At 43.2% G+C, this 16116-nt stretch overlaps 1 protein-coding gene across 2 annotated transcripts; it reads right to left on the reverse strand.

Annotated features, from left to right (window-relative positions):
* Window positions 1-1484: 1484 nt before the first annotated feature.
* LOC116836691 (hepatitis A virus cellular receptor 1 homolog) lies at window positions 1485-14785 on the reverse strand. Of its 2 annotated transcripts, XR_012656322.1 has the most exons (5): window positions 14667-14785; window positions 9021-9365; window positions 3682-4407; window positions 2489-2528; window positions 1485-1569 (listed from the first exon to the last, which is right to left on the reverse strand). XR_012656322.1 is itself a non-coding variant. In XM_075068200.1 (3 exons), the coding sequence occupies exons 1-3, from the start codon at window positions 14713-14715 to the stop codon at window positions 4286-4288; spliced, it is 516 nt and encodes a 171-aa protein (XP_074924301.1). In that variant the 5' UTR covers window positions 14716-14785; the 3' UTR covers window positions 2921-4285. The 2 variants fall into 2 exon arrangements, 1 of the variants encoding a protein (XP_074924301.1); XM_075068200.1 differs by lacking the exons at window positions 1485-1569; window positions 2489-2528 and having other exon boundaries at window positions 2921-4407.
* Between the last annotated feature and the right edge of the window lie 1331 nt (window positions 14786-16116).

Below are 16116 nucleotides of genomic sequence, written 5' to 3' on the forward strand. Positions count from 1 at the left end.
CACAGCTTGATTCTGTATCTAGGGAAAGAGCCATGTCGCCATCGGGAGAGATGCTGGAAACCCAGAATCCTACGGAGATTCAGAGCTTCTGTGCAGATTGTCTTGACTTCTACAGGGCTCCCCATGGTTCTCTGTGGGGACACATGAGCATTGTGGCATCCTCTTCTCAGCTGCTCAGTTACTGTGGCACTTGCTCTCAGTCAAAGAAAAGAAGGAACCGTTTGCCTCTGATAATACTCTTGTGTTCTATGACTGAATGAATGAATGAATTCTGAGAAAGATGGTTTGGTTTCTTACACTCAGAGCCTGGAGCCTGGAGCCTGGGCTAGACTGGTGAAGTTTTAGCCTAGAATGCATAGACGCTTATAGCTTGACTGGAGGAAATACCTGTAACTATTTGGCAGTCAGTCAATTTCCGCAGCACAGGGAGCATCCCTCTTAATTTCGCTGCTTGATAGAACTAAGAATATGTATAAACAATGACTAACAGTGGTCAGTGGAACATACAGTTCAGGGAGCAGCATAAAACTTGCTTTCTTTGTCTTTAGTGGCTAATAGTACAGTTTATCAGCCAGGATAGCTCTCTAACCTCACACCCTCTCTATGTACAGTTTTCTGCCGGTGGTGTTGGCTTCAACCTTTGGATCCTGCACGCTTCCATGCCCACTGGGTCTGAGCAGAGTCACGGCACAGTGTCTGTGTTTGGCCCGTCAGGCACTCCCATCTTAGGATGTTGGATGCAGCTGTCGTAGGCCCCATGACCTCTGCTGAACCCCACAAGTGTCCCTGGTAATTTATGCACACTACCACAAATTCCACCCTTGTGGCACTCCAGTTTATGGTTTAACTCTTCAGAGACCATGTTACAGTTAAATCAAGGAACAATTTGCAAAGGAATTTCATATGCGCGCCTCTTCGACTGCACAAGAGATTTACAGAGCTACAGAAAAAACAAACACTTGCATGCAACGGCCCCACCCTACAGATGATCTCTTCCTTCTGTTTGGGTCCGAGGTCTGCCTGGTCAAGTGAGGTGGAGACTCCCTTGTCCCTCTTGCTGTTGGCAATGGGTGGCTCCCTCTACACACAAGCCCCCCGTTTATATACACAAACTTGGTCTTGAATCCCAGTGTGACACCTTGTGTCCCAGCCGTGGTTCGGAGGGGCTGAAACTGGTAAGAATCATAAGCAAGTCAATAATTCTTTGCTGACATCCGGGTGATCCATCCTGTGTTAGTTCTGTGTAAGGTGAGAACCACCACCTCCTCGCTGATCACCAGCTCACCCTAGTCCAAACCTGCTCTCCATCCAGGACACACTGTAGGATGATTCACAAAATGGAGGTTATAACCCAGAATGCAGGTTTACAATCACAAATGATAGTCACAAAACAAAATGAGGAGCATAAACTGACAGACACATCCCCAGAACAGTCACAGGCAGTATCTATCTATCCATCCTGTACCTATTTTCCTCTGCACTAATCCCAGCTTCCAGTGTGCTTCAGATCCCTCCATGTTCTGTGCCAGAAAAGGAGATTGGATTGGAGCAAGAGTAATAAACCCAGACCTTTAAACAACAATATCTTGAGAGTAACACAACAGGCTGGGTAGCGGAATCAATCAACTCACTAGGAAAATGGGAATCAGAGCCAAATAATACTTATAATTAATATGTGGGTATTTATAAAGAACTCCAAGCCTAAAGCTCTGCTTCTTAATACAATGCAAGCAAAAAGTTATGCTCAGATTTTGTTTACTGGTTAACACCACATAGCAATGATCGTACTTTGTTGAATGAAATTTCAGATAACAATGCAAGAAATCTTATCTATCTTGATATGAAAAAGCCACTCAAATTAAAAGAATGCACATGTGAGAAGCCATTGTTTTATTTTTCAATGTGTGTGAGCCATTGTTTTAATTTTCAGTGCTGTTATTTTTCATACATAATTCTACATTTGTAAATTCAAGTTTCATGATAAAGAGTTTGTGCTACAGTACTTGTATGATGTGAATAGAAAAATACTATTTCTTTTGTTTTTTACAGTGCAAATATTTATAATAAAAATAAATACAAAGTGAGCACTGTACACATTGTATTCTGTGTTGTAACTGAAATTAATATATTTGAAAATGTAGAAAAATCCAAAAATATTTAAATAAATGCTATTCCATGACTATTTAGCAACGCAATTAATCATGCAATTAATTTTTTATTCACACGATTAATCACAATTTTAATCACTTGACAGCCCTATTAACAACAAATAGCAGTGATTATGCCTCATTGAATGAAATTGCAGATAACAATGCAAGAAAGCTTATCTATCCTGATATGAAAAAGCCACTCAAATTAAATGAATGCATGTGTGAGAAGCCAGCATGCGTGTGGGACTATTTGTTCTGAACAACTGCGTCCTAACAAAGATATAGCTATAAGAAGAAGACAATATTGCTACAGAAGAGACAAAGTGAATAGCACTTACCTGGCCAAATTCTCTACCTTTCATGTATTGTGCAAATACCCTAGGGGAGGGGGGAAGCACATGGTTATTAGAACAAAATTTTGAAAAAATCAGCAGGGACAAGAAAAAGAGCCAAGTGAGAGAAATTCAATAAGGGAGATTTAAACCCAGGTCTTCAAAGCATAAGGGGACAAACGCACCCAAGAGTGACTCCGCTGTACACCTTGATGGGGAGATTCCAGGGAAGGTAGTGTCCCGAGCTACAGAAAGCAGCTGCAGCTTCCCTTATGACTGCGTTGGCCACGCAGCAGGGGGTGAAAAGTGGGCAGCAGTGACTGGGGAAGGGCCATTTCCAGGGCAACATGGGGAAGAGTTGATTCAATGCATCCCCCGACAAGTCGCTGTTGGTTGAGTTAGAGAAATAAAACTATTAATGCCCTTGAGTTGTTCTTTCTCTGATTTACTTACATGTGAAGATTAACAGGGACAAAATTAGGAGGACTAGAAGTGATAGAATGACACCAATTTTAATATACATCCCTGTCCCCCTGGATTCAGCCTCCAGTGGATGAACTGATGTAGACACATTCAACTGAAACACAGACATGCGGGTATTAGTGGGTATTAATTATATACGTGATTCAAAAGCCATTTGGGCATCTTGGGAAAAATATGGTAGAGACACGCTTGAGGTGATGCACCCAACTGGAGATAATGCTCTATTTCCATTGAGTTGCTATATTAGGTTACATGAACCATGAATCAGAGTTATATATTTATTTTAATTTTAGACTTGAAATCTGAGATTTTTGCCTTTGTAAGGATTAAATAAGAACTGCAGGATTAGTCCCTTAGATTTGTTATTGAAGTTGGTTTGTCTTTTGACAATTAAACCATTGGGATTATTTCCCAGGCAGCAAATGGACAGACTAAACATGTGGTTTGAAGTGTGTTGCGCCTGTGCTGGTCCCAGACTATTAGATAGACAAGGTGGGTGAGGTAATATCGTTCATTGGACTAAGAGACAAGCTTTCAAGGTCCGGTGACTTAAAGAACAGCTCTGTGTAGCTCAAAAGCCTATCTCTTTCCCCAACAGAAGTTGATCCAATGGACTTCTTATGAACATTTTTCTGTTCCGATCAAAATAGAGCATTGCGGATCATGGCCCGTAGGGAAGATATATGCACTATTTAACTGACAACAGAGACACTTACAGCCCAAGGGGCTTCTGGACTGGAAATTGATAGCCATCTTGATGTGACAGAAGAGGATGTCTGGGTGGCACGTGCAGCAACTACACAAATAAATAATAAACATCACTCAATACAGAAGACAGTTCTTTGTTTGCTGCTAGTCATCCGCTACTTCCCTGAGCATCTAAAGCAAATGAACATCTCCTGATGATACACAAAGAGATGGACAACACAATTTAAATTGATTTGAGCCTTATCCAACACCCATCTAAGTCAAAGGGGAGTCTGCCCAATGCCTTCAATGTGTTTTCGGTCAGACCCTTAAAAGAGTAAGCAGTGCAGTACTGTCCAGGGCAAGGGAGGCTGCATAATTTATGCAAGCAGAACGTCAGACAGCCCAGAGCACATTTGTGTGACATTTAGGCAGGACTCAGTGTGAAAAAACTTGCAAAAGTCACAGTTGCAGCATCTTGATCCAGTGCATAGCCCTGGCTCAAGGCACCTCACAACATTTAATCTCTGGTGCTACAAAATGCAGTATCTTTAGTACAATGGTTCAAAGGCTCTACTATCTGATAATTGGATAACCCCACAAGAAATGAAACTAACCCACTAATCTCAAGACTCAAAATGTGCTGCACAAAGATATACAACTAATGAAAATGGAGCGTCCTCTTGTATAAATTAAGGGGATTCCAGGATCAGGTGCCTCATCTGTTGCAGCTGTGCCAATTTTCACTTCCTCTTCTGAAAGGGAAAGGTATAAGTTGTGTGGTTACACTTTAAAGTTACTGAGCTGATGAAATTGAGAGCAATTACAATCTGTAAATGGCATTTCTGGTATTAAGATAAAACTGACAAAGCATCTTAAGTCTCCAAAGCTAAATATCAAGAATTAGATTTTATTAAAACATAATCATGTAAATTTTTTTTTGAGTGTTGGAAATTGTTTGCAGAGAGACCTGGGAGAACCATATAGACCTCCCCTCTGTTGTCAGGAGCTTATTCTCGGGTCAGAGGAGATAATTTTCTACATCATTTAAAATAAGTTGCCTTAACTTGAACACTAATAAAATATATTTTAATCCTGTGATTTGTGAGTAAAGTTACTCGTGTGTGTGTGTTTGCAATGTTTATGGTAGGCACAAATTTGACCCAGAAAGTTGAAAGGAAAATTCTGCTTTAGAGCGCAAAAGGTGGAGATTCTGTGACACAGCTCAGAGACTAGTCTAGGTTGTTATGTGCAGGCAAGAAAGTCAGGTAGGGGTTGGATGAGGCAGGTTTCCAGATAACAGGGAGAAGATTTTGTAAAAGGCACTTTTGGTAAAGTTTAGCTACTGCATTTGTCTCATATGTAATTTTGTTCCCTTTCCATACAAAGAGGCTCACACACACCAGCGAGGTTGAATACTTGCATAAACATTACCTGAGGTTATGTTCAAATGTAGAAGTGTGAGGGGCTGTGGTGGAGATCCTAGCCTGTTTTAAAAACAAAACAAAAACCACATATACTACAACAGTCCGCAAGATATGCCCCACAAACTGAAAGAAATAAAATGTTTTATTAATAATAGAAAGGTATAAAAAGCAGCAAAAAAAGGTGTCCTGTTAACCACCTGGAATATTTTCAAGTAAAACAAAAATTCTAACATCTGTATTTTCAGGAAAATACAATGCAAAGGAAGAGGATGAAAATCACAGCTACAATATCTATCCACTCATCCATATTAGGGTTTTATCCTGCCAGAGCATCTGAGCAGCTTCCATAGAAAATCAGGAGTGATACAAAGTTCCTACTGCACTTCCTGGAGTCTCTGGATTTCTGCCTTTTGGGATAAAGAACCCAGGTGGGGTAGAGTTTTACTTTTAAATTTTACTGATTTCCATACCTGGGGTTGTGCCTTTTAGATCTGCAGCTTGCCAAATGTTAAGAGATCCCCTGCTGAGATAAAACTTCCAGCATGAAAATGTGTCATTACTTAAGGCCAGGTTGTGCAAATGTAGCTCCCATTGGTGAGCCATGGCTCCTGCAGGACTATTTGCGTGAGTAAGCAGTCACTATGGGGTGGAATTCACCCCATGAAGAACCAGCTCCATGCACCACTGAAATGCTCAGCCAAGACAGGGCTAAACTCAGACTTGATGAAAGTGGGGCTGCACCTATTTATGCTAGGTCTGAATTTGGCGCAGTGAGTTTGAAAGGAAATGATGCTTGATAGGAGACGATACAGAGGTTCAGTGAAATGGAGCAGAGACTAAGCGAGGTTTCAAGGTGCCAGCAGGCAAGTCAAGCAGGTTTCTCAGGACCAGGGTAAGGATTTGTTATCTTTGATCCCTGGGATTCCAAGATGGGCAGATTTTGCAAGAAGGATCTCTCTCTCAAACGGTTTAGGGGGCCAGGAGTCAAGTCTTGTGACACTAGGCAGCATCTTTGTCATTTGTATGAATTAGGACCTGATCCAGAACCATTAAAGCCCATGGGAATCCTTCCACTAACTTTAATGGAGACGGGATCAGCCCTAGTGGTGTTACCTGAGATTCCCTAAACCCAAAGCTCTTGCTAACTTTACTCTCTGTGAGGCAGTATCAGGAAATAAACCCAGGGAGATACAGCACCTCCATTTGCTATATGGTTGGCACAAACTAATCAAGATCAAGTGCTTTTACTTAAAGCCTTCACTTTACTGTTTTCCAGCACTCTCACCAGAATGCCTCTACCCAGAGTCTCTGCTTTAGTTAGTCTCAAGCACATACAAACACAACAGATTATAGATCACTCCCAAACAATAGTTACCCATGGTCTGGAAGGGTCTTGAGTGGTCAAATAACACTGTTCAACTGGGCAGCTATTCGCCTGTCTTGGGGATTCCAAGAGATGTCCAGAAGGTCAAATCCAAATTCCTCAGATCTATCTACCCCTTTTATGTTAGTAACTGCTATGATTACCTCAATAACATATCAATCATAGAAAAACCATTAAGGAAGCACTTTTTAATCCATTAGGTAGACAGATGTGTTTTTGCAGAGACTGCAGTCTCATGGACCCCAACACACGCACACCAAAAGTCAAATATAGACAGACTTCCAGTTTGCCCCACAGACACTTACCCCAGCATAGAGAGGAGACAGAATCAGGTTTACTCCATGGGATTGCTCCTAACCCCTGCCCAGCTTGCCTTAGTTAAGTTCTTGCAAAGGCCTGCTGCATAGCTACTCTTGGCAATAAGCAAAATAATTGATATTCCAGGACTGGCAGTTGGCAGTGGTTTGGACACCTGGACGGTTGCTAAAAATGCCCTGCATCAGTGGGAAGATTACTGTGCATAAGCCATGAAAGAAACATATTCCATGGCCCACTCTCTTGGATACTATATGTGGAGCAGCTAAGGGTATATCTACGCTACGAAATTAGGTCGATTTTATAGAAGTTGATTTTTTAGAAATCGATTTTATACAGTCGATTGTGTATGTCCACACTAAGCGCATTAAGTCGGCGGAGTGCGTCCTTGCTACTGTGGCTAGCATTGACTTACGGAGCGGTGCTCTGTGGGAAGCTATCCAACAGTTCCCACAGTCTCCGCTGCCCGTTGGAATCCTGAGTTAAGCTCCCAATGCCTCCCAATCCCAATCCCATTTTTTTTTTTGGCTGCTTGGGGTGTCAAAACCCCTGGAGCCGGCCCTGTGCGCTGCGCATCAAAAAAGCTTTGAAAACCAGTTTCATGACTGGCCAGGCATCAGTGTGACAGTTGTGTGTGTTCCTCCTTGATGCAAACCTGTCCCCTTTGTTGACTGTAGTTCCCTACAAGCCAACCACCCTCCCTGCTTTGAAATAAAATAAGTATTGTTTTGAAACAATACATTTTTTTTTAAAATAAAGACAGACATAATGGACAAGGTAGGGTGAGGGTGAGGGAGGACGGAAGGACAAGGCCACATTGCTTATTGTAGCCACACTAAAAATCACAATGTTTGAATGACAGCCGCCTGTTGCTTGGGCCATCCTCTGCAGTGGCGTGGTTGGGTGCCCAAAGCCCCCCCTTCCCCCTCCGCTCCTCGGGTTCTTGGGCATCTGGGTGAGGAGGCTGTGGAATGTGGGGAAGTGGGGTGGCGGTTATACAGTGGATGCAGGCGGAGTCTGTGCTTTTGTTGGCTTTCCTGCAGCTCCAACAGATGCTTCATCGTGTCCGTTTTCTCCTCAAATAGCCTCAGCATCGGGTCATGCCTCTGCTCTTCATGCTCAGGTCCAGCTCTAGGCACCAGCAAAACAAGCAGGTGCTTGGGGTAGCACATTTGCAGGGGGCGGCATTCGGGCCATCCTTTTTTTCCTTTTTTAGCTCACTTCCTCCCTTCTCACAACCCTGCAAAAGCAGAGCCATGGAGCAGCTGGGGATCCAGCATGGGAGCTGAGAACCCACGGGACCCTGGGAGCTATAGTTCCTTGCCTAGCTCCCTGCCTATAGAGCCAGCCCTGGAGCAGGGAAAGAACTACATTTCTCAGCACTCCCTTGGCAGCTATCAACCAGAAAGGGGGCAGCAAAAAGCTAGAGCCAGCCCTGTTCACGCTCACTTAATTCTTTCCTGGCCTCTGCCATTGAATGCCTCCATGCATTAAGCTGTGCCCCATCAGTGCAGGAGGATTACATGAGCTTGGAAAACAGTCATTGTGAGTGCGTTTTTTTCTAATCTGCGAGAACCTCAGGGATGGAGATGATGGGGGAACATAGAAACATTCTACGCTCTACGATTCTGGGGGGGGACAGCATGGTCACCTGTGCTGCTGAGTTTGCCATGCTGACCAAACAGGAAGTGGAATTCAAAAGTTCCCTGGGCTTTTCCTGGGTACCTGGCTAGTGCATCGGAATTCAAAGTGCTGTACAGAGCGGTCACAATGGAGCACTATGGGATAAATCCCGGAGGACAATACTGTCAATTTGCGCCTGCACTACCCCAAAGTCGACCCATCAAAGTCAATTTTAGTGCTACTCTCCTCACCGGGGAGGAGTACAGAAGTTATTTTAAGAGCCCTTTAGGTCAGCGGAACGGGGTTGGTTGTGTGGACGCAGTCATTTTTAAATCAAAGTAACACGGCTAAATTCAACCTAACTCCATAGTGTAGACCTGGGCTACGAATGCTGATGAGTCGTGTGCCACCGAAGTCTCCATTCCCGTGCACTGGTTCTGCTGGGGTTACCCTGATGGCAGAGGCTGCTTCCTTTCAGCAGTGGTAACAGTACAGCTTCAGTGCCATAACGGATAACAATGCAGGACATTATTACGTTATTTCTGTCATAAGCTGCGAAAGTCACCTAGATGGCAGGAGTTTTACCCTTCAAGGACACTCATATAAAAGCTCTGCTCACCTTTCTCAATCACAACTTCCAGATTGATTAGCTGATCATTGAACCAACCAGGGATCTCCACACGGCAACAGTACATCCCTCCGTCTGCTTCTGCCGCATTCACTATGGTGAGGGACACATCCCCCTGAGCGAAATTTCCTTCTAACCGGTATCTGCTGGACTGACGCTCTGTTACCCTCCGTCCATCTGTCCAGAGAATTGTCTGAGAACACCAAGAAGAAGGACAGCTGCCCCAGCCCCAGCACATTGTTGTGATGTCATTTTGGTGATTAACTCGGTATTTACAGGGCAAAGTGATGTTCTGACCCACCACTCCTCTCACTGGAGAGCCTGACATTGTGAGACCTGCAAAGATACAACAGTAATTGAAATGGGGCTAGCATACAATGCACGGGCTAATGGGACCTGCCTGGCATCTCCGTCACAACACTGACTCTGTAAGCTCGCCATGTATCTCCATTGCAGGTGGGTCTACTTGTGTGTGTGTTTCCCCTCCACCCCCCAACAGGGGAGGATGACAGCAGGACACACAGCGCAGCCATGGTGCTTTTGGCCATGATGTGGTTCTGTCCAAGCCCAGGAAGCACTGATGTGCCCAGCTGCTGCACTGCCTCAACACAGACTCTGTAAGCTCGCCACATATCTCCACTGCAGGTGGGTCCACTGAGATGAGTATTTCCCCTCTTCCCCCATCTCCTTTCTACAGGGGAGGATGACAGCAGGACACACAGCACAGCCATTGTGCTTTTGTCCATGTTGTAGTTCTGTCTAAGCACAGGAAACACTCATGTATGCTGCAGCTTCACAGCCTCACCCTCCTGATCCTAACCAGGAAGCTGCAAGGAGAACAGTTCTTTGATCTTCCCAGCCTACAGATGGTTGATTCTCTCGGCAACTCCCTGACCTAACGGGAGTCCCATTGTCAGAACCCAGGACAGTTCGGGTACCACACAAAGGCACACAGGTCTGTGTTGATGTTGGTGTTGCTTGTTTGTGAGGGAAGCTATCCTGACTAATCCTCCTGACAGTGGCTGTCAAACTGCTCCAGGCTAATGGAAGAGATGAGGCACAGTGGCTTACGACACTGTGGTGTCCCTGGATGGTTCCCACAGCCAACTATTACAGATCACCTGACAGCAGTGACTATAGCCACCTCAGCTATAATACGGCTTTTGTGCTTATGCACTTCTGCTGAACCGCTTGTGTCTCCTCACTCACAGGGGTTCAGTGTAGTAACATGGGCCTCACCAGTACCTTTGGAAGACATGTTCCTCCAAACTAATACCTTGTAGTTCTTGACGAGTGGATCTGGTTGGCTTTTACTCAGTCCATGATCCTCCCCTCCCTTTCCCTGTCCTTTCTGAGCCAGAATCTGGATGCAGTGTGAGGTGGGAGCATGTTACTGCTGCAGGTTCACAAACCAGATTAGTGCCTGTCTGTCTCTGGCTGCAGAAGGTAACACAGCTAGTCTAACGAGCCAGGATAGGGCAGCTGGCATGCGCTGGTCTCGTGATGGAGGCAATATTAGGAGAAACTGGCGAGACAGACTTCAATGGCTGAACTCCACTTGCATGAAGATGCTGTGGTTTGAAAATTCCTTAGTGGGCACATATTCTGTGCTAGACTCTCAAGATAGCCCTCGGGGCATGTGAAATTCACCCCAATGCAGAGATCCAGCACAAAGTATATGCACCACTTGCATCCTGCTAAGTTTGAATCTCATCTCTCATTTAGGAGCCGACTTGTGCTGGACCAAAGAAGCACTGAAGGAAGCCGAGAAGCTAAATGAATTCTTTGCATTGGTGTTCACTAAAGAGGATGTGCCACCAATTCCCACACCGGAGCCATTCTTTTTAGGTGACAAATCTGAAGAACTGTCCCAGGTTGAGTTGTAAATAGAGGTGGGTTTGGAATAAAGTGCTAAAACTAAACTGTAATAAGTCACCAGGATCAGATGGTATCACCCAATAGTTCTGATGGAACTCAAATAGGAAATTGCAGAACTACTAACTGTGGTATGTAACCTAGCATTTAAATCAGCTTCTCTGCCAGATGACTGGAGGGTAGATAATGTAACACCAATTTTTACACAAAGGCTCCAGAGGCAATTCTGGCCATTACAGGCTGGTAAGAAGAGAGAAAATAAATATAATGGCACTACATAAATCCATGGTACTCCCACGTCCTGAACACTGTGTCCAGTTCTGGTCACACCATCTCAAAAAGGTACATTAGAATTGGAAAAGGTACAGAGAAGGGCAACAAAAATGATTAGGGGTATATAGCAGCTTCTGTATGAGGAGAGATTAAAAAGACTGGGACTGTTCAGCTTGGAAAAAAGACGACTAAGGGGGGATATGATTGAGGTCTATAAAACCATGACTGGTGTGGAGAAAGTGACTAAAGAAGTGTTATTTACTCCTTCACCCAAAGAAATTAATAGGCAGCAGGTTTAAAAGGAAGTATTTCTTCACACAGTACACAGTCAACCTGTGGAACTTGTTGCCAAGGGATGTTATGCAGGCCAAAACTATAACTGGGTTCAAAAAATCAGGAGGGGTAGCCGTGTTAGTCTGGATCTGTAAAAGCAGCAGAGAGTCCTGTGGCACCTTATAGACTAACAGACATATTGGAGCATGAGCTTTTGTGGGTGAATATCCACTTCGTCGGATGCATGGATGACATGCATCCGGCGAAGTGGGTATTCACCCACGAAAGCTCATGCTCCAATACGTCTGTTAGTCTATAGGGTGCCACAGGACTCTTTGCTGGGTTCAAAAAAGAATGAGATGTTCATGAAAGATAGATCCAGCAATGGCTATTAACCAAGATGGTCAGGGATGCAACTGCATATGCGCTGGGTGTCCCTAGCCTCTGCCAGAAGCTGGAATTGGGAGACAGGGGATGGATCACATGATGATTACATGTTCCATTCATTCCTTCTGAAGCACCTGGCATTGGCCACTTTTGGAAGACAGGATACTGAGCTAGATGGACCATTGGTCTGATCCAGCATGGCCATTTTTATGTTCTACATACAGGAAGCAGATTCATCCTAGATGTTCAGTTCTAGTTCCACCTTCCTTGAAAAATGCCAGGCAGGTGAACTTGCACATTAGACAAGTGTTTGCAAGTGGCCAGTTAAGTGGCGTAAACCCTTTGAAAATGTAACAGATCTTTTAGTGAGCCAGCTCTCTCTTGCCTTCCTTGACTGAGCATGAACATGTGCCTACCCACCATGAGACAACAGAACAGTGGAAAAAATACAGAACTCACTTTAAAAAGGCTGTGGAAATCCCCAGTGCTCCTTATAACCGTCTTCCTCTTTGAATACATGGCATCAGGCTGCATTTGCTTTTAGAATTAGCATGATTATCATTCTGCACTCCCTCCAGATTACGCAACTTCCCCATTCACTTCTATATTTAATTCACATTCTGTGCATAAGTTTTGTCTAATCGCCTAATTCAGTAGTAAAAATCCTTTCAGTTTCCCTGTAAGTTTAGTTGTACTTACAAATAAAACCAGCACACAAGAGCTGTAGGAAGCAGCAGTATTTCTGTGCCAGCTAGACTGTTTCTCGCTCACACAGTTCCAGGATACTGTGTATTTACTGCACCTCCAATGCACTAAAACTTTTGCGCGAAGGGTGTTAATCAAAGTCGTTCCTGGTCACATGATCCAGATGTCAATCAAAGCCAGCCCTTAACCGGGCACACAAAAGGGGGGCTTTGAATACTCATTCTAACTCCTCACATTTCAAAGGAAGCTTCCTGTCAAATAAAATAGAAGGCTATTGATACCCTAAATTCCTCACTGAAGCAACTGCTAATGCTACAGGAGTAGAATGCTCTGCAGTGGGTGTTAATACTTTCCAACGCAATTTTTCCAAACTGGTCCAATATAAATGAGGGTTTGTATGGGAAAGGAGATAAATATTAGGTAGGGGTTAGTTGAGCTAATCCTGACCTTTTCTCAGTGAAAACAAAGTCTAACATCTTTAACCTTGATTTAGCTGGGCAATGTTGATCTGTTAGCTAATCAACCTCTCTTCTTTTTTTAAGGAAAAGACCTTTTCAGTTATAAATCTGTTTCCTACTACAACTTTGCCACAGTAACCTGTGAGAAACTCAGCTCTGACAACATACTCTATTAGTAGTTAATAAAGAAACATTTTTGAATCCAACCTCCTATTTAGCAAAAAGAAATGCTTTGAAACAAAATCTCATTTTACAGCATAGGGACCACATCCTACCATTTTGATTTTTAAATTTAAAGCAGATGTCCCTGGACTGACGGCATTATGTGGCTCACTATCTTCACAACTGATGTCATCACTGGTTTCCCTATGACTAAGGCAAGGTGGCTGAGGTGGTATCTTTTATTGGACCAAATTCTGTTGGTGAGAAAGACAAGCTTTTCATCTACAGAGAGCTCGTCTGCCATGACTCCACAACCACTTATGTCGGCGAAACTTGTGTCGCTCAGGGGTGTGAAAAAACCACCTCGCTGAGCGACATAAGCTTCACCGACATAAGTGCCCGTGTGCACAGCGCTATGTTGGCAGGAGAGCTTCTCCCACTGACACAGCTACCGTTGCTCATTGAGGTGGGTTTACTATGTCATTAGGAGAGCTCTCTCCCATTGGCATACAGCGGCTACACGAGTGATCTTATAGTGGCGGAATTGCTTCACTACAGCTGTGCTGCCTAAGTTCACTAGTGTAGACCTGGCCAGGAGACATTTTTGTCCGCTGACTATTCGGTGTTAACAGGCCACTTCACCTTGACTAGTCCCCTAGAATATGTGCTAACTGCTTATGCTAAATTGTAAGCATCTTTCCCAGACCTGAGGAAGAGCACTGTGTAGCTCAAAAACTCGTCTTCTACATGAACAGAAGCTGGTCTAATAAAAGCTATTACCTCAGCCACTTTGTCTCTCTAATATCCTGGGACCAACACAGCTACACTAGCACCCCCCTGAGTAAGGCTCTTTGTTTACTGTAATGTAGAATTGCAGAAATCGTAGCTTTGTCATGACAGACACAGAAAACGTTACTATTTTGGCTCCCCACCCAAAGTTGCAGTGCACATTTTTTCCCTAACATATTAATTGTACATTTTTAAAAGGCACTCAAATGTTGAAGTCATTCCAATAGGAATAATGCATAATGCAGACAGAATATTGATGAAACCTTTACAAAAGTGAAATCAGGTCTTTAAATACATTTCTAAGTGACATGGCCATACAGATCTCAGAAAAGTCTCAACAGTATATAAGGAAAAAGGTTCTGTGCAGATGCAGTTTGTCAGTTGGACTTTCACACCCTGCTGCTCATGGTTCACATTTGGATGATTATTTCTGCAATCATAATGCCCAGAAATTTATTTTTTATAAAACAAAATGGAAGCTAGAGATGCTCCAGAGCAGGCTATTGAGCATCTCTGGCTTATTATTTACCCTGCAGAAGATTGCAGAGTCTGTGTTGGCAAACTACAGTACTGTGACACATCACCAGCCTTATTTAGGAGATAGCAAATTTAGTCCGTATTTAGTTCTTTACAGGAAAATTCAGTAACTACTATGCAGTAGTTACCTATTGAAGCCCCATCCACTAGCAGTTATTCTCTTATTCACCTTAGTTACCTGTAAATAGGACCATTAGGATCCTCTTCAGGATGAAGCAAGGAGCCATAGTGATAGCTGAAAAAGTGGCAGAGAACAGTCTACTTCAAACTTTTCAAGGGCTTGAAGAAAAAATGTTCATTTCTGAAAAAAACTTATGATTTCACTTCCCAAATTATGTCAGTTACACTTAACCATACTGAATATTTTTGCAGAGTCCTAATGAGGGTTGGCTTTTCCTGTAGTTAGCCCTTTACCCATTTCTCCTTTTCCACATTAGCAATGGCTGCAGCCAAAATGGGCTAGCTTCAAAAACAAACTGTTCAGCAGTATTTCAGAAACCCTAGTTAAAACCTGCTTGACCACAGGAGATTTTAATCCAGGTCCTCAAAGCTTCAGGGGAAAAATTCACCCAAGAGTTACTAAAGCATATACCTTGATGGGGAACTTTCAACTGAAAGTAGCATCTGCAACTGCAGAAAGCAACTATAGCTTCCCTTATGACTGGGTAAGTACATTGTTGTGATGTTATTTTTGTTATCAATGTGATATTTACAGGGCAGAAAGACATTCTGACCCACCACTCCTCTCAGTGGAGATCCTGATACTGCAGGACCTGCAGACAAAGATACAACAGTAATTGAAACGAGCATACTATAACTGCTGTAGGAGACTCCACTTCAAACTTATACCACTCTTTATACAGAAGATTTAATAAGTCATTGGTAGTCAGATGATCCAAAGCCACCCTTCACTGGACACCATCAGCATATGGGGAGCTTTGGATATTCATTCTAACTCCTTATATTTCAAAGGAAACTACTTTTGGCATAATTGGTACTATAAACATCCTATGAAATGAAATATGTTTCAATTGCTTAAACTCCTCACTCAAGCACCTACTCATGCCACAGAGGTAGAATGCTCTGTCTGTAGTGAACTTTCCAATAAAAAATTTTCCCACCCATTTTCAGCATAAATTAGGGTTTGTCTAACCTGGAAAAGGAGATCAAGGTTAAGTAGAAAGCTAACATAGATTGGGTAATCCTCACCTAACCATGACCTCTCTTCCTAAAATACACAAACCTCACACCCAACAACAACGGACAATTCTGCAAAATTAAGAAAAGGCAACAGTTTGTTAAATTAAGTGAGGACATGAAAATTTTGTCCAGCAGGAGAAACTCCTTTTTCCAACTCTGTCATCCCAACAAATGACTATTTTTAATTTCTCATTCTGACAAATAAGAAAGAAACTGAATTCACAAGAAAACATAACTACATTACATCAAATAATATGAAGGAGACACCACTGGCTCCAAAACAATGACAGATGGTAAAATATTTTTGATAGTTCTCTGCCCATTTTTCTTTTGCTTAGCTGCATTGCATAGATATCAAAAGAGTGATTATCCTAATATCCATCCTGCAGAATGGGAGAGAGAAAGGAGACAGGAGAAAAATCAGTATT

This window comes from Chelonoidis abingdonii, chromosome 7, assembly GCF_003597395.2.
Source record: "Chelonoidis abingdonii isolate Lonesome George chromosome 7, CheloAbing_2.0, whole genome shotgun sequence".
In the NCBI taxonomy this organism is placed as follows: domain Eukaryota; kingdom Metazoa; phylum Chordata; order Testudines; family Testudinidae; genus Chelonoidis; species Chelonoidis abingdonii.

What these genes read in the sequence shown, in the direction of transcription:
- LOC116836691 (XM_075068200.1), bottom strand. Translation starts at nt 14,715, where the DNA reads ATGGCTCCTTGCTTCATCCTGAAGAGGATCCTAATGGTCCTATTTACA. An exon ending in CCTAATGGTCCTATTTACAG is followed by an intron (nt 9,366 to 14,666) that starts GTAACTAAGGTG and finishes GTATCTTTGCAG; the next exon opens with GTCTCACAATGTCAGGCTCT. An exon ending in GGAAGTTGTGATTGAGAAAG is followed by an intron (nt 4,408 to 9,020) that starts GTGAGCAGAGCT and finishes TTTCCCTTTCAG; the next exon opens with AAGAGGAAGTGAAAATTGGC.